The sequence below is a fragment of the Xenopus laevis genome, chromosome 4L, assembly GCF_017654675.1.
Source record: "Xenopus laevis strain J_2021 chromosome 4L, Xenopus_laevis_v10.1, whole genome shotgun sequence".
In the NCBI taxonomy this organism is placed as follows: Eukaryota; Metazoa; Chordata; class Amphibia; order Anura; family Pipidae; genus Xenopus; species Xenopus laevis.
In genome coordinates this window covers 151,582,011-151,605,795 of record NC_054377.1, presented here as the reverse complement: position 1 = coordinate 151,605,795, position 23,785 = coordinate 151,582,011, and the positions used below count along the sequence as shown (strand labels likewise).

Genomic DNA, 23,785 nt, shown 5'->3' with positions numbered 1-23,785 from the left:
CTGAGCTGCTGTGCGGTGCAGAACTTGTTCTCTCTGCGCTATAAAACATGACTTTATCTCTCGCCCTGCCATCAGCCTATTAGGGACAGAAGCCGTGAATCCTTCCCTCAATCGCTGCTCTCTCAGTACTCTGCTGCTTTATGACATTCCTGGCTTCATAAAAATATCTTCATGGGATAAAATATAGGAGTGAAGTCGTTCCCCCGCAGACCCATTTATCAGCGCTGAGTCCAGTCCCACCAGAAAGTTCTGCCGGCTGCGCCGTTCCCCAAAGCAGATACTTTATTATACAATATAAACAAATTGCACAATTTATAGAGTTGGATCAAGCGAAGACTATATTTTAGCCTGAGATATAGAGCGAATATAATCACTGGTGAAAATAAAAAGAGTATCGCTGTGGAAAGGAGGATATATTGCCGTAAAAATGACGTGTCTTTAAAGGGGTGGTTCAGCTTTAAGTTAACTAGTATAAGTTACTTTAGTATGTTATAAAATGGCTAATTTTAAGCAACTTTTCAATTGGTCTTCTTTATTTATTTGTAATAGTTTTTGACTCTTTCCAGATTTCAAACGAGGGGTCACTGACCCCATCTAAAAAACAAATGCTCTGCTACAATTGTATTGTTATTGCTACTTTTTATTACTAATCTTTCTATTCAGGCCTCTCCTATTCATATTCCAGTCTCTTTTTCAAATCAGTGCATGGTTGCTAGGGGAATTTGGACCCTAGCAACCAGATGGCTGAAATTCATAATCAGCCCTGTAGCATCAGCTTGACAGATCTGACCCCACTTTCTGCTTGATTATTAAGCTTAGCTCCTCCCCAGCAGCCCAGAGCCCACTGAGCATGTGCAGTGCCACTGACTCACAAGAGATGTCTAACAAGATCAGGAGATGGGGGGCTGCTGGGGAAGGGCTGGATCATTACTGTTATAGGGCGGCTGTATTTTTTTAGGCCTAAAACAGGTAAATATCTTCTTTTTTATGTTTAAATTGGGAAAAAATCTAATTGCTGAAGGGTTTCTTTTTTTTTTTTACAGAAATTCTGACAAAGGAGTCGAAGTCGCCTTCCTTGGGACTCGCACAGGTCTGTCCCGCGTTAACCTGTTTGTGGGAGCTGAGCAGCTCACTAATCAGTAAGTGATAGGCCACGGATATAATGCCTATATGTTCTCCTAGTAACAGGGGAAAGTCCACCTTGTAGGGCCAGTTAGGGTGGGATTTAGAGTGAAAATGCATTTATTGCCCTAAATATTCTTGGAATTAAGGCCTCAATAACAACTGATACCCAAGTATTTTCCTATATTTGAAACCTTCTTTTAAGATTAGGGAAGGTTCAAGGGAAGGTCCAGCAACCACTGCCTTAGAGGGGCGGTTCACCTTTAAGTTAGCTTTTAGTATGTTATAGAATAGACATTTCTAAGCAATGTTTCAATTGGCCATCATTATTTAATTTTTATGTTTATTTTTTCAATTTTTTGCCTTCTTCTTCTGACTCTTCTCAGCTTTCAAAAAGGGGTCACTGACCCCATCTAAAAAACAAATACTCTGTAAGGCTACAAATGTATTGTTATTGTTACTTTTTATTACTCCTCTTTCTATTCAGGCCTCTCCTATTCATATTCCAGTCTCTTATTCAAATCAGTGCATGGTTGCTAGGGGAATTTGTACCCTAGCAACCGGATGGCTGAAATTGCAAACTGGAGAGCTGCTGAATAAAAAGCTAAATAACTCAAAAACCGCAAATAATAAAAAATAAAAACCAGTTGCAAATTGTCTCAGAATATCACTCTCTACATCATACTAACAGTTAATTTAAAGGGGAACAACTCCTTTAATGAGCCCACAACAGGTGAGTCCTTAACAGAAAAAGGCCTTCGGTACTTGTGGGTAATAAACTTAACTGTAACAGCAATTCCTTTATTAAAAGAGACTTAAATTCCCTTTACAATGAATAGAACTTCTACCATGTAATTGGCAATGGTACTACATGGTTTAATACCCGTCTTTGTAACCCCATCATACAGTTGTCTGCATTATAGAAATATCATTATTGTATCATTACATTATTGCTCCCACTTTTCCGAATTTCTTTGAAGTCACAGTGATCCTGTGACATCACCATTTCAGGCAGCAACGATTGGTCGCCTACAACAGAATAGAATTAATCGCACTATACCTTAGGGTCCTGCCCCAGGGATATCACTGCAGGGTCGGACTGGGGGGCCCGGGGCCCATCGGGGCTTTGCCTCAGGGCCCCCACTGGCGCACATGTGCGCATGCGAGAAACCGGCCAGGGAGAGGTGGCGCACATGCGCGAATTCGTGCACTGTTTTTTCCATGAGCGCCAAAAGGAGGAAGACGCAGGGAAGAGAGGAATAGGTGTAGGGTGCGGATCTGGGCCTGCGGGCGCCCACAAGAACCGCTGACCCGCCGGGTTTTTTACCGGTGTCCTGCCGGCCCAGTCCAACCCTGTACAACTGTCACTTTTGGTATCCCAAAACCCAGAACAAACATCAAGGTTCTCGGTTCTGCCTATAACAACAACCTTTCGCTTCGGGAGGAGCCCTCCGCTACTTGGACGCCAGGTTTTAAGTGAGAGAACCAAGGCAAAAGTTCTGGGCAGACAAGGGAACCGTATCTAGGGATGGGCAAATTTTTTCGCCTCGTTTCGCCGAAAAAATTACGCCCATAGACTTGTATGGCGGCGTGCATCAAAAAAAAAGACGAGCGTCAAAAAAATTTCGCGCGCGACAAATTTTTTTTGACACCCTAATTTTTGGCAAAACGAAACTGGTCAAATTCGCCCATCCCTAACCGTAACGTATGACATGAAGGATGAGGAAAGAGGAAGCATAGTCTGAGGTCAATACCAGTAACCAGCAGAAGTCAGGGACAGGCAAGGGTCAAAGAACAGACAATCAGACTTGAATCGCACCCCGTAACTATCAGGAAATAGACCAGTGTCAGACTGAGACACCAGGGGCCCACCCTAAAAACCTTAGACCAGTGGCCCACCCATAAACCTTAGACCAGGGGGCCACTCTCAGTACTATTATTCTTCATGTCCTCAATCAACCTCGATTTTTCTAGTCGGTTTTCTTTATACTATAATCAATTATTCCACCTATTTAGCCTCTTTGTTCTCATAGAAATAGGGAATGGCCATAAATAGTCCAAAAGTTTAGTAGCATGAGGGGCCACTGACACCTGGGCCCAATGGGACTTTTCCTGGTATCCCGGCGGGCCAGCCCAACTCTGATTAGACTTACTGTACGTTGGGCAAGGAACAATTGGCCACGGCCCTTTTAAATATTTGAAATTTGCTCCAAGCGTGATGACATCATAATTTGTTAGGTAGACATTACAGCACTGATATGTCCACTGATATGTCCACTGATATGTCCAACTGAAGCCTTTAAAGTAGTAATGTTTCAAGTGTCGATGACTTGACTGTTGGATGGGGGTTATAAAGAAGGTTGATTTATTAAAATGAAGCTTATCAGGCCTTATTAAAACTGTCTCCATATTAAAAGAGATGAGTACTAAAAGCCCAGCAGTTCTGAATATACGCTGTAGAATTGTGTTGCATATTTTCCCTATGAGTATCCCAAAACATGTTGCTTTAGGGCTTTCAGCTGTTAAACAACCCCCTTCTGTGATTCTTCCCCACCCAAGATGCTCAAAGCCAAGATGTTTCCTTTTCTTAACGTTCCTCCGTTTTAGCTCAAACACGACTTATTTTGCCTGATTTTGAGATCGTATAACAGCAGTTTTGTATTAAGTTGCTTGCGGGGCACTCAGGGATATGTTGCCATATGATACGTATAAATTCAGTTCTATAGGAGTCGCTGAGATGTTACTTGACTTATATAATGGGAAGACAGGGGCTAGACTCTGTATCCAGTAGGCTCAAGGTAAATGTACATTATAAAATATCTGTTTTCTTCCCAATCTGTTTCAAGAGACTTCCTCACATCTGAAGATAAAGAGAGTATATTTAATGCCGACCACTTTCCGTTATGGTATCGGAGAGCAGCAGAGCAGATACCTGGCAGCTTTGTCTACTCCATTCCATTCAGCACAGGTAAGTGAGTATAATTCTACAAGTAAAGGCCAAGGCTTGAGTCTACCATAATCTGTTCCTGACGTTATGTGACTGTAGATTCTACTGGAGCATCAGACTTGGTTCAACCACTACAATATGGCTAAAGCCTTTATTCTGTAAACAAAGACACAAAAGGGGCCCCAGCCCTCCAGATCTTAATAAATTAAAGGTGGCCATACACGGGCCTATAAAAGATGCTGACAGACAAAGTCGGCAGTTTATTGGACAGTGTATGGGGCCCTCCAACGGGCTTCCCCAATCAATATCCAGCTGCAAATTGATCATTAATACGGTCCTTGATCCCGCCTCCTGCATTCCTGGCCTTATGATCCAATCATTGGGCCCTAGGGTCCATGATCGGATCAGCCCAATGTCACCCACTCAAGGTGGGCATATCGTTACAAGATATGGTCATTTGGCAACCTCTCCAAACGAGGAGATCTGCCCATGTATGGCCACCTTAAGATTACCAGATCAAACTGGGGACCCTTTTAGAAACTCTAGCTAGATGGGCTGCTGTAATTGTATACACAGTTATTGTAGGCGTCTATTCTATGATGAAAACATACACGAAACAGAAAAGTGTAAATGCCTTCTCTTGAATATGATGGTCCAACTAATTAGGATCCATAACCAAAAGAGCTTCATCAAATGTTACATCTCTGTCATTGAAGCCAAAATCTGCACATCAGAGTTGTTTGATACTTGCTCCATAAACATGAAGAAGGTGAGACTTGGGTATCAAATGTCCCTGGGAGCAAAATATATGAAAAAGTGTCAATAAATACGGTGGCCTTCTGCCCTCCCTATCCTCTCTATAAGGCGTTTATCCAAAAAAACATTTGTTGAAGTGGTCACAGTTCTTGGGGGCTTCTGCAATTATTAAGGGAGTGATATGGCTGAAACATACAGTATATGCTGACACACTAGTCAATTGGAAACAGTACATTTTAGATGGTACCAGCAAATGCCACTGGTAATGCCTGGGTGAACCCATGTGAGGTGAAGAGAGTCATGCAGCTCAACAGTGATACAAACACACAATGGAAATGTACAACAAAATGACTAAAACAGAAGGTATGTCCTTTTGTAGAGAGGCCATAGGGGTATTGATGCATGACCCAAATCCAGTCACCAGTGTTGGTCCACGAACAGCGGAAAAGAGTTCAAATGATATCCTACTGGGGTGCTTCATACTGTACTGTTATGTTCCGTTCCACCATATTTTTCACAAGTGCCCAGTCTGGGTGTAAGGGGCCAAGTGTAACTCATGTACTACTTTGAGAGCAGCCAAAAGCAGCATATTTGGGTGCAATAGCCACCAGTAGTATTACCTGGCATACAAATATCTAGAGCAGTGATCCCCAACCAGTAGCTTTCGAGTAACATGTTGCTCACCAACCTCTTGGATGTTGCTCCCAGTGGCCTCAAAGCAAGTGCTTATTTTTGAATTCCAGGCTTGGAGGCAAGTTTTAGTTGCATGAAAACCAGGATTACGGCCAAGCAGAACCTCCTGTAGGCTGCCAGTCCACATAGGGGCTACCAGTATGCCAATCACAGCCCTTATTTGGAACCCCCAAGGTCTTTATTTCATGTGCGTGTTACTCCTCAGCTCTTTTTACATTTTAACATGGGTCGCTGCAGGTTGGGGACTCTTGATCTAGACTGTCAGCCATAATTCATGACTAAGCTTCTATTTTTGGAGAAAAGGAATTGGATAAATTCACTCCAACAATTCAGGAAAAACAAGTGTTTATTTTTTATTTATAGATAATATGCATTATTTCAGCATTACACATAGCATCCACTCACATTTCTTGCCTCTTTAAGCAAAGTATTCCCTACAATAATCAGGACCATTTGTTCATGACTCTTCGGAGCAGATATCAAACAGAGAGGCTTTATTGGTGGTTAAGTCATTGACTAGAGCGCCTTGGGGTATCGGGCAGAGATCGGCTTTATTATCTCATTGCCGGTATCATCTTTAGTGCCAGACGGCTGCATTTTTTTGTTAAAAAAAACCCTGGTGGTTTTCCGTTTGGTCATTTTAACTGTGATGGGAACGTGAATTTAGCAAAGAACTGTATATTGCGCCTTATCTCCATTCTCTCGATTAAGGACCTTCGATGCACTCGCTATACAGCCTAGAATTTTAATGGCCCCATTAATGCAGATCTGAAATGAAGGATTAAACGGCTCAGTAAACATAACGGTTTCCCTTCCCACTCATTAATGAAATTCCTGAAAAAATGATCTTCAGGTCAAAGCCGTCAGTTGTGAATGATGAAAGACTCTAGTCTACAAGTTTAACCTTGCTCGTTCTTCATTAGTCGTGTAAGTCTCCTGTCCATCACCTCCTGCCTTATCTGCCCAAATACTCAGGCTGGACCAACTTCAACTCCCAGCAACCCACTGCCTATTTGGCTCTCTACCAGCCTCCATTATTCTCAGTTTCATAAGCTCCTCCGCACGTCCATGTGATGTAACTCAGCTGCAAATAAGACCCTTAGTACAATATCGGCCAGATTTCTAGGTAAGGATTAAGGATATCATAATTCAGCTTCATATAGAAAGTACAACTCTGCACTTCAGAGAAGTTTGTATCTAGAACATATCCCAAACCTAAGCTCTCCCTTTTATATATGGAGGATACAAAGTGAATATTATCTGGAGAAAACCTGCCAACAAGCTCACCTAATTTTACACTTTTCATAAATGTCTATCCAAAGAATTATTTAATCATTCTTAAATAGTTTGAGGACGAACTCTTCAAGTTGTAAAAGGGATGTCTGCCTTTGACTTCTACACGGGTTTAGTTGGAATATTTTTTGGGATTTAGATTTTTAGCAGCATTGGGGTATTTTTATTAAGGTAAGAATTGCGAATTCAAATTTTCGAGTTGAACTCACAAATTCATGTTGGGAATAATCAAAACTTAAATTCAAATTCATCATACCTGGACTCTGGGAACAACTCAAATTTGACTGTTCGCCACCTAAAGTTCATGTAGAAGGTCCAGTGACCCATTTGAAGATGTTACTAGCCTTCCTGACATTCAAGAAAATTCGAGTTTAGACGAAATTTGATGCAAATTCGATTCAAGTTTTCAGGTCGGTAATATTCGTTCGAGTTTTAGATGTTCCTGTTTTTCTTACATAAGATTCGAAATTTTAAGGTCATTCACGTTCATTTGAATTAAAAAAAAATATGCCTCTCCATATCTGGAATTTCGAAAAAAATTTCCCTCTAAAAATTAAAGTTTTACCCTCGACTAGAAAAAAATCAAATAAATAGATAAATTGCATGAAATCTGTCGAGATGAATAATTGGCCCTTTTTATGGCAGTGTATTTTAGTTATAAAACTCACAAATCCCCACGTGCCGGAGACAGTGAAGTCTGAAGTAAGAACGACGCTGAGAAGGTGAATCCTTGTGGGCAGTTGACTGGATTACTGAATAATAAATAGGAATAAATGCAATAAAAATAGAAATTATACGGAGTTATCACACAAGCTCACTTTTCTCTGGGAAAAAAAAAAAGATATTTTGCTTTATTTTGTGATCTCCAATCCAATACAGATGGTTTTGGATATTCATCCGCAATATTCATGGGAGGACATTAAAAATACTCAACTTTAATGTTAAATACAGAAAATTAGTTATTAATTTTCAATTTTTAATGCCCTGGACATTTCATTATCTTACATCTGGCGAAGTGAAATGATGGTGGGGGGGGGAGGGTTTCTGGCTCGGGGGTCTTTTTCTCTCCAAACCACAGCATCAAATCTCTCCATTTTCAATGTTCTCGGTTTTAATGAACTTTTGATTCTGCAGCCAAGAGATCTCCGGTTGAGAAAGTCCAGATAATCGGGAGGACGGTCTTGTAAAAAAAAAAAAATATATATATATAATGTTTTCATAATTTGGCTGAGCAGAGTCTTCATGATATAAATCACGCGGAGGAGAAGGATTCAGCCAAAGGCCATTGTGCTGGGAGACATGAACACAAACCAAAATCTCGTGTCTCGTTAGCGACTCCCAGAAAAACTCTCAGGCTACTACTGTACATGAAACAGCGCTTTGTAAGTTACGGGCTCTGCGCTACAATAAATAAGGGCATTTTCAGCATTGTTGCAACGGCTAATTCAGATTGATGACATTCCTTTATATTAAGCAAAAAAAACGAACGAGGGGACTCTGTGAAATGACATTGTCCTGGTCCGAGCCCAAGGGAACGTGGAATCAGCAGATGGGATCTAAATTCACATCGTTTTAAGAATGTTAAATCAATCACCTTCTCGGCTATTTTCCTTCTTTAAAAGCATTCCTTTCCTTCAAACGAGCGCTTCCTAATTTTAGAAAACGAGTTTTGTGCCTTGGAAGCTTAAACTGTTATCTTTATTATTAGGTGGATTATAAACATTTTTTTTGTGGTCTTTACGGGTTGTGTCCACCAATAGAAATTCAACTCCCGTCCTTTCTCATTTTCTGCAGCTTGTGTTTAGATTCAATGAGACCTCTCTATTAAAGGGATACTGTCATGGGAAAATTTTTTTTTTTTCAAAATGAATCGGTTAATAGTGCTGCTCCAGCAGAATTCTGCATTGAAATCCATTTCTCAAAATAGCAAACAGATTTTTTTATATTCAATTTTGAAATCTGACATGGGGCTAGACATATTGTCAATTTCCCAGCTGCCCCAAGTCATGTCACTAATTTTCTCGAAACCACGAATGCCATATAATTTATTAAAAGATCCGGATATAGAAAGCATGCACGATAAATATAGTAAAACCTCTAAAAAAAATTTTTTTCAGACAATTTGTAGCGAAAAATAATCCGAAAACCTCTGAAATTCCAAATAGCTAAAAGAAAAGGTCCAATAGGATCAGAGCAGCTCCCATTGACATCTGTAGAACCTTAAATGCTTTTACTTGCCAAAGTCTTGTATAAGAGCTTTCCGTGGTTTTTATACTTCATATATCTTGAGTTTTAGAGAAATCAAAAAAAAATTTTAAACATTTTTTTTAAAGGATAAATTTGATTCATGAAAAAAATAGATATTTGATTGTTAGTCAATAGGCCCTTACGTCTGGGTGCCTTGGTTTATGATGCAAAATTTTAGTCTACATTTTTCGCTCATCATTAGATGATTAGCTCTAAATCGTGTCTTTTCTTGTAGGGGAAAATTCGACTGACAAACTGATCTGTAATTTATTTTGGATCCCATTTTTTAAATTAAAAAGCTATGACTAGTCATGAACAAATTCATTCCATTGCTCTTTGCTGAAAAATTTGCAAAATTTTGGCAAAATTCACAAAATAGCAAATATTTACCAAACTCGTTGAAGTCAATTGGTGTTTTTTTCTGCAAATTTTTAATGCAAAATACACTAGGGGCATGTAGTCTAAATTTGTGCAGAATTTTGCTGCAATTCCATGCTTGCCATCAGGCATCGCTCATCACTAGCTATTAGTGATGGGTGAATTTATTTGCCATGCACAAATTTGTGGCTGTTTCGCTAATTTATTCAGTGGCGGCGAATCGCAAAAATTCGGCAGCGAAAGTTTGCCGGCGTAAAAACAAAAAAAATTGACTTTTTTTGGGAAAACGAACGCCACAGTGTTTCATATCAAAATTTTAAAAAAATGCACAAAAAATAATTCAACCATAAATGTGATTAATATATATATATATATATATATATATATATATATATATAGAGAGAGAGAGAGAGAGAGAGAGAGAGAGAGAGAGAGAGAGAGAGAGAGAGAGAGAGAGAGCGCTGTCATCTGAATATATATATATATATATATATATATATATATATATATATATATATATATATATATTATATTTGAAACTCATGGGGGCAGATTTACTAAGCTCGAGTGAATAATTCGAATGGAAAAATATTCGAATTTCGAAGTATTTTTTGGGTACTTCGACCATTGAATTGGTCTAATTCGATCGATTCGATTGATTAGAATGATTCAAAGTAAAAATCGTTCGACTATTCGACCATTTGATAATCGAAGTACTGTCTCTTTAAAAAATACTTCGACTCCATACTTCGCCACTTTAAATCTACTGAGGTGCAATGTTAGCCGGACCTTCCCCAGCACTTTTCTACATTTTTTTTGATCGAATAAAAATCCTTCGATCAATCGATTAAAATCAAATGATTTCACTGTTCAATCTAACGATTTTTATTCGATCTAAGCTTTTACGCAACATCATTCGAATTCGAAGGATTTTTACTTCGAGGGTCGAATTCGAGGGTTTTTTAACCCTTGAAATTCGACCCTTGATAAATCTGCCCCATGATCTCTAAAATGTAAATTTTTTTATTTATGATGCGCAAATAACTAAAGACGAATATCTGCCATGTACAAGTTGACATATTCATGTAGATGTCGATAGGAATTGGATTTTTGAAATTCAAGTTATTTTATAAAAGAGATTTTTTTTTATTAGACAAATGTGATTTTTAATAAAATCGCCTCCCTGTCTTTTCTGCTGAATTTTGAGTATTACTAAACTGATCTAGTTGTTCTGCCACAGTTGTTTGTATAGATAATATTGTTTTTTAAAGTTGAAAATAGATCTCAAAATAGATTACTTGTTTATATTTTAAACTATTTAAGTATTTTAAATATCTATTTAAAATATTGTTTTTTTTTTTCCTTTGGCGGCAAATTATCTGGCTTAAAAAATGCATTTCAAGCCGCCACCTGTGTCTCCAGGATGGGTCGCCTTACAACTCATTCGTTACATTTTAATTTCAGTTCAAACATCATTTCTCATGAGACATTTTAGAAGGGTTTGTGGCTGAAGAAGGATAGCATTACATTAACAATATGAAATTTCCACGCGGATTCCTGCCTTAAATCGCTATAAAAGGAAATAATAAAAACTTGAGATAATGTATCTGTGCAATACACTCGGTGAGCGACTGCCGGCTCCGGTGACAGGTTTCTTCATCAAGTTCCATTTCATTCAACAAGATGTGGTTTTACCAGCCCGGCACATACAGTCGGTATTTAGGTAAAGAAGAGAAAAATGTTCTAAAGCGATATGAACTGAAAATATGTAAAAAAACATCAGAGAAAAGTGAAGTTTAAGGCAAGGGAACATAATATTATTTCTGAATTTGATTTTGGAATGTCTGTATGGGAAAACAATCCTTTCGTTGTACCCCTAGTCACGTGGGCAGAATGTTATCAAGATCGTGTAAAATATCTTTATTTTACCCAGAATTGCTGAAATAATAATTAAAGGGGAAAACATATGGGTTGTGCATAACGGGTCAACATTACAGAACCTGCTGCACAAGAACCCAAACTCAGTGGCAAAAAGTGTCATAATAAACCGTGCTGAGCCAAAAAAAAAACAATAAAGGGCTTATTTATTAAACCTCTGGTTGATTTTTGAAAGGGGAAAATTCTAATTTTTAGAGGAAAAAAAACCTCACATTTTTAGATTTATAATACCACAAAGCTGCTAAAAATCACAAACCGAAAATACTCCTGTCAAGGTCAAGTAGAAGTTAATGGCAGATGCCCCTAAAGATGTCTCCTAACTTTGTGATCTCGTGATAATCCGATACATCTGAATTGTCCCAGCAACAATTCGATAAAGTCATGTTTTCAGCGAGTAAATCTGAGAAAGTTGCACAATTAGAATTGACACACGCTTTTGTTGAGCCTTTTTTTGGCACTGACTTTTTCAAGAAGAAAAAGTGAGAAAAAGTTGTTTTAGTAAATACCCCCTAAATCTAGCTCTAGCCCTTCTGTACTGATGGAGTACAGAATCTATTAACAAAAGATTTCACAGGATATCCCAGACTTTTCTAAGCTGAATCCTTAGGGGTTAATTAGCTTTAGAGGGTATAATAAAACAAGAACTCTCCTGAAATATTTATCCCAAAAAGTGTTTATTTAAAGGGGACCTGTAACCCAAAAAAAATCATTCAAAATCCTATTTTATCACATTAGTCAAGCACAATGAACTTTAATTACACTATATAAATTATTTGAATCTTGTTTCCTTCAGTCTGGGAATTCATAATTATAACAAGCCGGCAGGAGCCATTTTGTGGACACTGTTATTAAGACAAGTCTTGTATCATCTCAGAGTCTTGTTTGTGCACCAGAATGGGGGACCTGATGTCCATCCCCATGTCCTGGCTACACAATTAAATGGTGAAGAGAATGGGGGACCTGATGTCCATCCCCATGTCCTGGCTACACAATTAAATGGTGAAGAGATTGGGGGGAATGTGGGGAGAGCAGTGACATGTAGGAAGTGCTGAATGGAAAGTGAAAGTAATTGCCTAAGGAGGAGGGGCAGACAATATTTGATTGACAGCTGAGATGTTTAAATGAGCTTACAACAGCTATGAATGCTTTAATAAAAAAATAGAAATTGGATTTCATGTTTAATTTGAAAAGGACTTTTATTATACAGATTTTTGTGCCTGGGTGACAGGTCCACTTTAAAATTACTATAGATAAAAATAATGCACATTATGGGCTTAAAGGAGATGCTCGGAATGAATCAGGTGACCGTATTTCTGCAGAAAAAGGGCATCTTTAGTTATTCCGTTGTAACTAATTAGCAGAGCAGCAGTCATCCTATGAAAGGACATTAGTTAGAATACAAAATCAAAAACTTTTAACTCCATGTTTATTTGTAGTGTGTTGGCTCAAGTATAAAGCAGAAGCACAACGATCCAGAAAACTTTCCAAGGACCATGCCAGCCTTCAGTTCCGACTAAGTCCCCTCAGTCCTTGAATCAATTTGGTGCCATCCCCCGGGGGGACCTAAAAATCACATGCCCTTTTCTTCTAAGGATACATCCTATTCTACAAGGGTGTTAATTAGAAAAAGACATATAAGATAAATAAAACCCAACACCTAGAACACGTTCGGTTTTCAAGTCAACAGTAAAGTTTTTTTTTTCCCAGTCATTAGCAACTTGTTTATTTAACCCAGAGATGAGATCATTCGGGGCGATTCTTCAGATCTCATCCTTCACATTTACATTAGCGACTCAAACTGTCTCCATGAGTCAAAAAGCACAAATGCAACTCAAACATGTAGGGACACTTTAACCTTGCATGAGATATTATCATTACAGGGTAATGGAATAAACATTGGAAGTACCCTCCAGGTTGGAAAATGTGCAAATTCTTTGTTTTGCACACAATTCCTCCTGTTTTGACTTTTTTTTCCCAAGTAACATGAAAGAAACAGGAAAAAAAAAAGACAGACTTTGCATGAAAATGTTGTGGTCTTGACAGACATTTTCAAGCAGTTGATATGTACAAAACCACAGTATTTACTAGAAAAGTAAGACCTGACATTCCTTCAGCAAGGAGACATTATGAACAAAGTTCACACTTTTATAAGCTGCAGATGCTACACAAACTGTGACCTACATCACAAAGTTCTGGGAGGAAACCACTTGCAGGTTTTTGGAAGGGTTATGAATAATTTAGTATAATGAAATACACTCTGCCAATTTAAGTCTTTTAAATATGATGGGGCAACTAATACACATAACAAAGTCTTTTGTTGTTGTACAGTCCATACTTGGCAATTACTGCCTTCTTATGAGAATGGTTTGTGAATGTGGGCATCAAATAATAATGGGTTCATGTTATGCATCATTTACTTCTCCAACTCGTATCATCTAGCAGCGTTGTACCCAAGCGAGTCCTCACAAGATGCATGTATATGTAACCCGTTATGAGTTTGAGTATAGTTAACCCAGGCCAGTTATAAAGAGACTCTTCTGTTGTTCATTGTCTTTTTGGGCATTGCATCCAAGAAGTGATATAGAGCTGAAGTTTGGATGAGAATTGCATTTTGTTCATCATGGTCCTGATTACATTAAGGGCTCCCACATTAGATCACTAATCGTGCATTTCATTTAGAAATCAGCAAATAGCAAGGTCAAACCATCCACTTAAAAATCATATGGTTAAGAAAGTCCCAAGTATGAAATTGTATGATCCTTGGGCTCACAGGTGTCCATCTGACACTAGAACTACAATAAGGATATTAGGATGTCATTGGACTGGAGAAGTGTGGCCGGATGGTAATAAACAGAAGATGGTTAAGACCAATGGAGTAAAACTGTCAGCAGGACACATAGGAAAATTCAGACCAGCTACAAGTCCCTTGGTATCCCACAGTCATATGGGAGCCATAATGAGCAGACAAGGAAGATCTCAAAACCCAAGTACTATGAAAGTATAAGACAGGTCTTGAAGCCATTTCATTGGGAAGAACAAGATCCACACCATCAATGCGTACCTCCTATCATCATATACCCTACTTATATAGTGAGCTATATACACACAATGTACATAGATTTCCACCCCAAGACCAACACACCAGCCATGAAGTGTGTGAAAGAGGTCTGGTGAATGTCAAAGCCATGTTCCTGGATGAAACACAGAGCATCCAGGAGTACATCGGTAAGATGGCATCCAGAGATAAGTTGCTAAGGGTATGCCTACACCATATGCCTACACCAGCTGCAGACATGGAAGGAAGTTCAAGCAGAGGATCTGCCAGGACAAAACAAGACCCAGCATGTTTTGTAACATCAACAGATGGCTTGGATGGCTGACATACGGAAATCCTGCTAGTGGCTTTAAAGGGCTTTCCTCAAAGACAGCACTGAGGCACTAATCATAGCAACACAAGAACAGGCACTTTGCATCAGAACCAAAGAAACAGGGATCTACCACATTATATGGGACCCAAGGTGCAAGCTGTGCAGAGAGGCCTCACAGTCCAACATGTGTAAGTTGATAGAGGCAGAAACAGCATATACGAACGGCACATCAAAGTTGCTGGAATTGTGTACAGAAACATCTGAACAGAGTAACCATGGGCTAAACCTTTCCAAATCCAGATGTGAGATGCCACAGAATGTCATGGAAAATAGTAGGGATAAGATCCTATGGGACTTCTAGATACAGGGTGACAGGCAGGTACTGGCCAGTCAACCAGACATTGTGTTAGTAGACATGGACCAAAGGACAGTGGAGGTGATCGATGTAGCAGTGACAAATGCAAAAACATCAAGAAGAAGGAGTATAAAAGTTGGTTTAGCAAGCCCTGAAAGAGAAACTAGATAGAAACTAGATGGAAAGTAAAGGCTAAAATGGTCCCAGTGGTGGTAAAAGTGCTCGAATCTATGACTCCTAACCTGGTATAGTGGCTCCAACAGATTCCAGGAGCAACATCAGAGAACTCTGTCCAGAAGAGCTCAGTGCTACGATCAGCCACGACACTGCACAGAACCCTCAAATTGCCAGGCCTCTTGTAGAGAACCCCAGATTGAGCAAGACACATGCCACCCATAGGGGGTGAGAAGTCCCCCCTCCCTTTTTTTCTAATGAAGATAATACTGTTACTTCTGAAACTCATTCCAAAACAGGGCTACTTTGTAGATGTGAATGGACTGTTTCACCATGGTTTGTATTTTATATGCAGTTTACACTGATTTCGCCTGCACTTAGTAGAGATTTGCAAGAGATGATTCCCAGGGAATTTCCTGCAGTATTTAGACAAATCTATACATCACAGCAATAGAGCTGACATAAATGACTCAGAGCTAATTTTTCAGTATTTCACATGCCCAGGAAATTGCCGCACATATGTCAGTAACAATACTGCTTATTCTGACATTTTCCAGGCTGCCCTTGACTTGATCTTCACGAAACATTGCTGAAATGTATTTAATGGTCAGGTTCATAGCGATCAGCAGTTCATGTGAGACGTCGATGACAAGCACACCCTTTGATCAAACAGTTCATTCCACAATTCACATAGATTAGCTTCTAAACATTTCATAACAATGTAATCAACATAATGTGGAAGAATTATCACCTACAGAACTGGCCTCGGCTAGAACCATAGACTTCCCAAATAAAAAACATCCAACTAACAGGCTTTTATATAGGATAATAAGTGAGAGTCTAACGTTCTTATTGAGGGAGAGGGCACACAATCTTGGATCAACTGTAGGAAAGTCTATAACAGGGATCATTTATGAATGCAAGTGCAATTTTGTCCTCAATTGGCCAAGCTTTTTACCCACAATGTAGCATTTTCCCAAACAATTTCAGCATTGTGGCCAATCCAGTGGCCAGTCCAATCTAGATGTTATTGGGATCCATGGCCCATATTTGGGCCCCCTGCAACCACATTGGAAGGTTGACCTATTGTACCAAGATATATTAATATTTCTCTTTAATTTGAACCCTACTGTGCCCCTACACTCATGCGCCCCTTCATTTACACTCCTGGGACTGTTTCCTCTGTAGCTACATCCCTGGTGTCACATTCGGTTTCCCAAAACCGAGATCAGGTGCTCACACTTTTGCCTATAACAGCTGCCTTTCACGTTGGGAGGAACCCTTTGCTCCAGGCAAGGGAACTGGAACGTGTGACAGGAGGAACGGGGAAAGAATAAGTGTAGTCATGGAACAAGCTGGGATCAATAACCAAATTTTCAGTGCAGGATCTGGAAGAGTAGTCAGTAATCAGGCAAGGTTGGTTCAGGCAGCAAAACAGCAATGGTCAAGGACAGTAAATCAGGCAAAATTGCACCCAGAAACTATCTCAGAATAGACCTACATTGGGCAATGAGCCAGTGCAGAACAGGGGGTTATATAACCAGCCTAATGGCTTACAGCCTTACATAGATCACCGGTGGCCAGATTAGCAACAGGTGAAACAAGCCAGGCCCATTTGCAATTACAAGGATATCAATAGCAGTGAACCAGGACCTTAGCTGTCTTGTCATATAGGGGTATATTTATCAAAGAGTGAAGTTAATAGTGAAGTTCCGCCACTAGAGTGAAATTCCGCCACTCTCTATTTATGGGATTTTTATAGGCGTATTTATCAAAGGGTGAACTTTCACTTTCACCCATTGATAAATACGCCTTTCAAAACCCCATAGAAATGAATTGAGAGTGTGCGGAATTTCACTCTAGTGGCGGAACTTCACTCTAGTGGCGGAACTTCACTCTTTGATAAATTTACCCCCATAGAGTAGAGGCAATGCCGACAGCATGAAAACCTCATGTCACTGGTTCAACTCCAGGCAGGATATTACACCTGGGCCAATAGCTGAGCTGCATGCGATGTGTCAACAAACAAAATTGTAGCTGTGGGTCTTGACAAATCAGGCCTCCAAAGTTGGGATTGTATAATTTCCGCCACTTGGTGTTATAATGATGTTTTGTTGAGATTCATTGGGTGCAAGTCTGCTGCATCCATTGGTAAAGCCTGAAGAGTGAACCCTGTAGTTACCACCAGTTGGTCTCAGTAGCTCCTGGGTTTCCTGCATCAATTGGGACAGCATTTAATCCAGTGGGAAAAGGTGTGATGATTGAAATGGGCTGTTGTGTATTGATGAGCCTTCAAAGCTAAAGCTAAATATGTATAGAACAGTTGCTCCAGCTATGAATACGCATGGATAGTGATCTTCATTTCAAGTATGTCCATAAAGCAAATGAAAATTTGGATCAGGTCTAAAGGTGGGGGGGGGGGACAGCCAAATGCAATGGTACATGACGCAAGGGGAAAGTATTGATGAGCATTAGCAAGTTTCATTAAACATGTATTTGAAGAAGTTTTCGCCCACGTCTGTTTCCTTCATGAATTTATTTCTCTTTCATGTGTTTCAGGATCAGAAAACAAAAGCAACGTCGTCACCGCCAGCACCTCGATCCAGCTGTTAGACGACAGAAAATCCCCCGTAGTGGCAGGTAAAATATCTGTTGAAACTTGTGCTTTTTTCTGGTCTGTGTCTCTCTTGACGAACGACGACACTTCTTGAATAATGATGATGTCAAGTCTGAAAGATCCAGGTACCGTGTGATTTGTGTGATGTAGAGCCAAGTGCATCAGATGCACAAGAGATTCCAACACCCGTGAACAAGGTCTAAATCATAGACATTCAAATGTTGTCATCGTATAGAGCAAATCCTTTGATCCCGGCTGGGAAACAATCGCTCATTTGTCCTGGTTTGGTAAAACAAATATCTTATTTAGGCTGTTTGCAAGTGATTCATCCAATAATAACGCTAATACATCAGTGGTGGAGAACCGTACAATTACTGGGACATCTCACTATTTCACATTAGCTAACCGAAAGTTATGGAACTGTTTAAATTATACGGTTCACCAACCACAAAACAAGGCGTGCCACAATTTATTGGTACATAGTCATCTCCAGCTGAGTGGGATATTGTGACTTCTGTGTGACCGTTTCATACACATTTAATACTCAGGTTCATGAGTTCAAGAGTGTGAGCAAAGTCATACCTGTCCTGTTAACTAATCACAAGGCTTATTTATACCATATATAAAGGTAAGTTCTAATGTTTTGTGTCTTAAGTAAAAGAGAGGCACATGTGGTTTCATTATTTTGTGAATATGTGTAAGCCAACAACCCAGTTATGGGAAAACCTTTGTGTCCTTACCCCTGTATCATTCTTTAGCTCTTTATTTCATATAATCTCTCCAGTTTATTCTCAATCTGCACTCCCCCCAGGGCTGTAATTGTTATGACCCATGGGTAAAATGTGACATGTTCTACTGCATTGGACATGGAAAACTGCAATGTATGTGGCTTCCTCTGAAGATGATTTAACCCAACTGGAGAAATGCATATTATCTTGGATATATATGTTGTAGCTGTTCCTAGGGATATTGGACCAAAGTGGAGAGATATGGGGGTAGAGTGAAAGAATTCCCATCAACGAAACCCAAATAAGGCCTTGGATAGTCAAACTGCACCCACTGTGCAACAATGCTCCTCCTCTGAAGTGTTTTCAAGTCCCATCCTTAGTGTAAGGTTAAAGCACCCTATACATAATACATTGATAAATTGGCTAAAATAGACCCTATTGCTTCTCGTTGCTGGCAAATGTCACCTGAAAGCACACACACTTCAGATGAGAGTTACAGTTCTAAAACAACTTAGGATACTTATGAAATCTAAAAACTGTCATAGGGTATAATGTGTCCTTTTCCAATGTTTTTTTTTGTCCCAAGGTGTTTTGCTGAGGGAACAAAAAAACCCTAACCAAAAATACAGCCGCACATAAAGGGTTAATGTCACGGCGTGTAAATGTTCTATAATCCAGGCCCATTATGAGAGCCGATGACCGCTGGTCATGTAAAATAATTCCCTGAGCTTAATAGATCATGTCAGCAGATCGGAGGCAGAACGTCGCTCCCAGCGTAAGGAAAGAGTTGGGTATCGGCCCCATGGAGAGAAAAATGCTAATGTGTTCATTAAACCCACTGAAAGGACTGAACTACTGTAATGCCCCAGAAATCCTTTCAGCAGTTGTTAATAAGTCCCCATGAGCGAGGCCTAAGCCGGTTTCTAATATCCCCGGGAACTGTGTCTTAATGCTGAAATTTACCTTCATTCCTTCTCTGTGTCTTTTTCCTTTATAAACTTCCACTTTACCCCCTCGGCCCATGTCCTGGCCCAATAGCATTTCTGCAGAATTCCATGTATCTCACTTCTTTTCGTTGTTCTGCAAGGAATGTCCAGTTACTTTTATTGCCAGTGTATTTAATGGAAGCAACAAATGATACGAGCGAAATGACTCTGCGCCAAGTCGTTACGCTTAGACAGGCGGCTGTAACACACAAGCAGGTTATCATTCCAGCAAGGTAACCTCACCCTCAGTACTTAGTGTCCCAACAATGATTAAATAGATGCTGTGCAGATCAATGCATCACAGAACCCCTTCTGTTCTTAAATCTCAATATTCAACTTCCAACTTAAAGGGAAATTAACCTATAATCCAATACTCTACGTATGGCCTAAATATCTGGGCACTGGCCTACAAGGTCATGTCCTCTGGAGGAACCCTCACTGCTGAGTCCCAAACTGCTTTTGGACACAATGTCAGCAAAAGGAACTATCCATAGGGAGTGTGGGGGTTTTATGGGAACAAACCCAACATCATTATGTGCAAAGCCAAGCGTTGGTTAGAATGGCGTAACTGTACCACCATTGGGCTCTGGAGCAGTGGATGTATGTGCTCTGGAGGGATGAATGTCAGCTTTCTATCTGGCAGTCTGATGGGAAAGTCTGGGTTGGGCAGATGCCAGGAGAACACTAGCCTGAATGTATAATGGCAATGGTCATGTTTGCTGGAAGAGGAATAATTAAAGCCTCAAGGCTGGAGGAGGAACTAAAGCCTTAAGGATAAAAAGTACAATGATATTCCTGACAATTCCGTGCTCCCTACTTTGTGGAACAGTTTGGGGAAGGTCCTTCCCTGTTTCAGCACAATAATGCCCCATGCACAGAGCCAGGTCCATACAGAATGGGTTTGCTGAGATGTGAAGAACCTGACTGTATAGAACTCTGACCTCAATCCAACTGAACCCCTGTGGGATGAATTGGAACCCCCGACTGTGAGCCTGATCCCCAAAATCACCAATGTGATGTTGGGCATCAAGTTTATGAATACATGCAACTAAATAGGAGTATGTTGACACTATATACAATAAAGAATAATAATAAAGTGCACCTGCCATGCTCAGCACCCAACATCATGTGGGGGACACTTCTATCTGTATAAACAAATATGTTGTTGTCTCATCCACCAACACTTTAAGATGTAACTTTCTTAACAGAGGTTGTGAAGATGCACCCCAAATGTGTGGTCATCAAAAGTGATGCTGAGTAGTGTAGCCCGCTCGCACACCCTGGCCTTCGAAACTTCAGTGCACGGTGTTGGAGGGATGGGCACCCTCCTCAACAAACAATCCAAGAAAACACTGGCACTCAAGGCAAGCAAATGCAGTGTTATACCCTTGCGAATTTTATTCTGCAAATGTGCAACGTTTCGGGGTCAGACCCCTTTGTCATCAAAAGTGAGTCAAGGCTGGAAGTTTCGGTGGCTGTACCACTGATTAGTAGATTTTTGGTTGGAAGAAAAAAACTCCAGAGAGTAACAACTTCTGAGGGCCAGAGACAGAAATGTATGAAATGTGTCAGGATCTCTAGGAGAAGAAGATGGGGGGCACCAGCCTTAATATTTGGTAAATATAAGAGAGAAACATCTGTGTAGCCTTTACACACAGTTTTACTTACTACGTTGCTGCTGTGCAAATTTACTTCTCTTGGGCAACTTTGTTCTTCTGCATTTCAATAGATTTTGCAGTGTGTATAATTTTGGGCCCAATTCTGGTCTTACCCTGTCATCTCTAAACGACGCAGTTCATTTTACCCTAAACCATATAATTCCGGAATTAAAAATTCACTATTAATCTTTTGGAATGTTTAAAAAATGACTTCATCACTGTTCCGAAGCAGGGGGCTGCATTCCACTGGTATTGGGGTCCTCAATGTAGGGATTATCTTGTATACATGATATAATATGTACTTGTTAAACAACTGGCCCAGTTACTGGAAGAGACCTCACGCTAGTGTAACATGTATCGACCCTGGCAGCTGTCACATGCTCATTGTCATCTCCTCCTCACTGTCATCTCCTCCTCACTGTCATCTCCTCCTCACTGTCATCTCCTCCTCACTGTCATCTCCTCCTCACTGTCATCTCATGCTGTATCAGCCGCCACCTCTCTATTGCCACGTGTCCTCTGCCATTGCCCTTTAACATAACTTTTGGTTTTCAGTTACACCAAGAATGTTTAACCGCCCAGTTTAATCCGATTCCTAAAGTCCCAAGAAAATGTTCCAGTGATTCTTGCTGTGCCAGATCCACAAGATGATTGACTGAGCAATGTATACAGTATGTATATATAAAACATAATAATACAGGTGTGGGACCTGTTATCCAGAATGCTTAGGACCTGGGGTTTTCCAGATAAAGGACCTTTCCATAATTTGCATCTCCATACCTTAACTCTACTAGAAAATCATATAAACATTAAATAAACCAAATAGACTGGTTTTGCCTCCAATAAGGATTAATTATATCTTAGTTGGGATCAAGTACAAGCGACTGTTTTATTATTACATAGAAAAAGGAAATCCTGTTTCTATGGGAGATGACCTTTCAGCAATTCGGAGCTTTCTGGATGACGGTTTTCCGGATAATGGATCCCATACCTGAATATCCAAATATATATATTAAAGCAATTCTGCTTAGAGCCACAGAAGGGAGGTGGTCGTCCTGTCCCATAGAAATTACATTCTTAGGGGTCCTTTTAATAAAAAAATTTTCATAAATCATATTTTTGCGGGTGCGGGTTTGCGGGTTTTGTTCTTCTCCTTTAGCTCCCAGTGATCCGTACAAGGAAGGTGGCAAAGTGAGGGGATACTGTGGGTTTAGGAACTGTCTATAAAAACAGGGTTGGTGGCCTGAAGGTTGAAAAGAACCCCAGAGCTAGGTCTGATCCCAATTGAAATAAGAAATGTTGGTGGGGCTTCTGAACCCAAATCATGCAAGTTTAGACATTTTTAAGACTCTGTCCCCTCTTGAAATAAAATGCAAATATATCAGTGAAAAGAAGTTTCTGAAATTGTATAAGACATCCCAAGAAACATGCCAAGAATCACAATGTAGGGATTTGCTATTTGATCTCAGATTGTTCTTCCATGGTTACAATCTGGAGCTAAGCAAGATAATGATTGGGAAGCAAAGGTCAGGTAGAGACCCCAGAAACTACTAAGTATGGACATTTTACCCACCAGCCATGAGTTCTGTCACTGAAAATATAATAAAAAACAAGACAAATGCCATAATTGCTTAGTTTCATGCTCACAAGTAAAACAAGCTTTATTCCCTTTTCATGGCAATTGAACCGTTAGTATGGCACCTCCTACCTTCTCCTATCTCCTGGGTAGAATACTGTAATCTATGCTCATATGTCCATCTGAATATTTTCAGAAAAAAACTTCACATGATATATTTTACCTTTTACGCCAAATAATAATTAAGCAGATGAATTAGCCACCAGCATTCCAGTAGCCCCTGTTTCACCAGGCGATTGGCTGAATTCACTGGGTGTGTCGAGGGAATCAGGGTTTCCTTGTCCTTTAAGGCTGTAAAATATTATTTCAGAGGGAGCAAATGTTGGTGAAGGGCATTGGGGTGAGTGTTTGTAGCTGAGCCGGTGTGAGTAACGTTAGCAGGTCCCAGATCGGCAGCTGCTGTTTGAATGTGGGGCACGGAATGTTCCTATATATATATATATATATATTGTACTATAGATAGCCCCAAGCTCTGCGTTCACTGGCAGTCTGTCTCTCCTTACTCTCTATTAGAATAGTCATGTTCTACCAGGGCTCTCTCTTATATTAGGTCCAACAGGAGATGGTTTCTAATCAGATTATTAGGGAGACTTGGCTCTACCAAGATTGACCACACACATATATATAATAGAATAAACCTAATGTTCAGTATAAAGGCCAGTGGTTCAGGATGAAGTTGAGTGACTCTTTGGTTGGCAGACAGACCATACATGCAAAGATAGGAGTCAGATTTTGTTGAGGAATTCTTCATCTAGAACGTTCATAAGATTGTTATTGCTGACAGTAATGTCACCTGTCCAATAATATACAGTGTTGGACTGGGACACCAAGGGCCCACTCAAAAACCTTAGACCAGGGTCCCACTCTCAGTACTATTATTATTCTTCAT

At 39.9% G+C, this 23,785-nt stretch overlaps 1 protein-coding gene across 8 annotated transcripts in view; it reads left to right on the top strand.

Moving 5' to 3' along the window:
* cacna2d3.L (calcium channel, voltage-dependent, alpha 2/delta subunit 3 L homeolog) overlaps window positions 1-23,785 on the top strand; it is a 504,571-nt gene that overhangs the window by 375,202 nt on the left and 105,584 nt on the right. For all 8 annotated transcript variants that reach the window (XM_041590967.1, XM_041590966.1, XM_041590965.1 and 5 more), the window contains 3 exons: window positions 1,044-1,139; window positions 3,969-4,090; window positions 17,831-17,911. In XM_041590967.1, coding sequence (XP_041446901.1) covers window positions 1,044-1,139; window positions 3,969-4,090; window positions 17,831-17,911 — 299 coding nt within the window. The remainder of the gene's footprint in view (window positions 1-1,043; window positions 1,140-3,968; window positions 4,091-17,830; window positions 17,912-23,785) is intronic.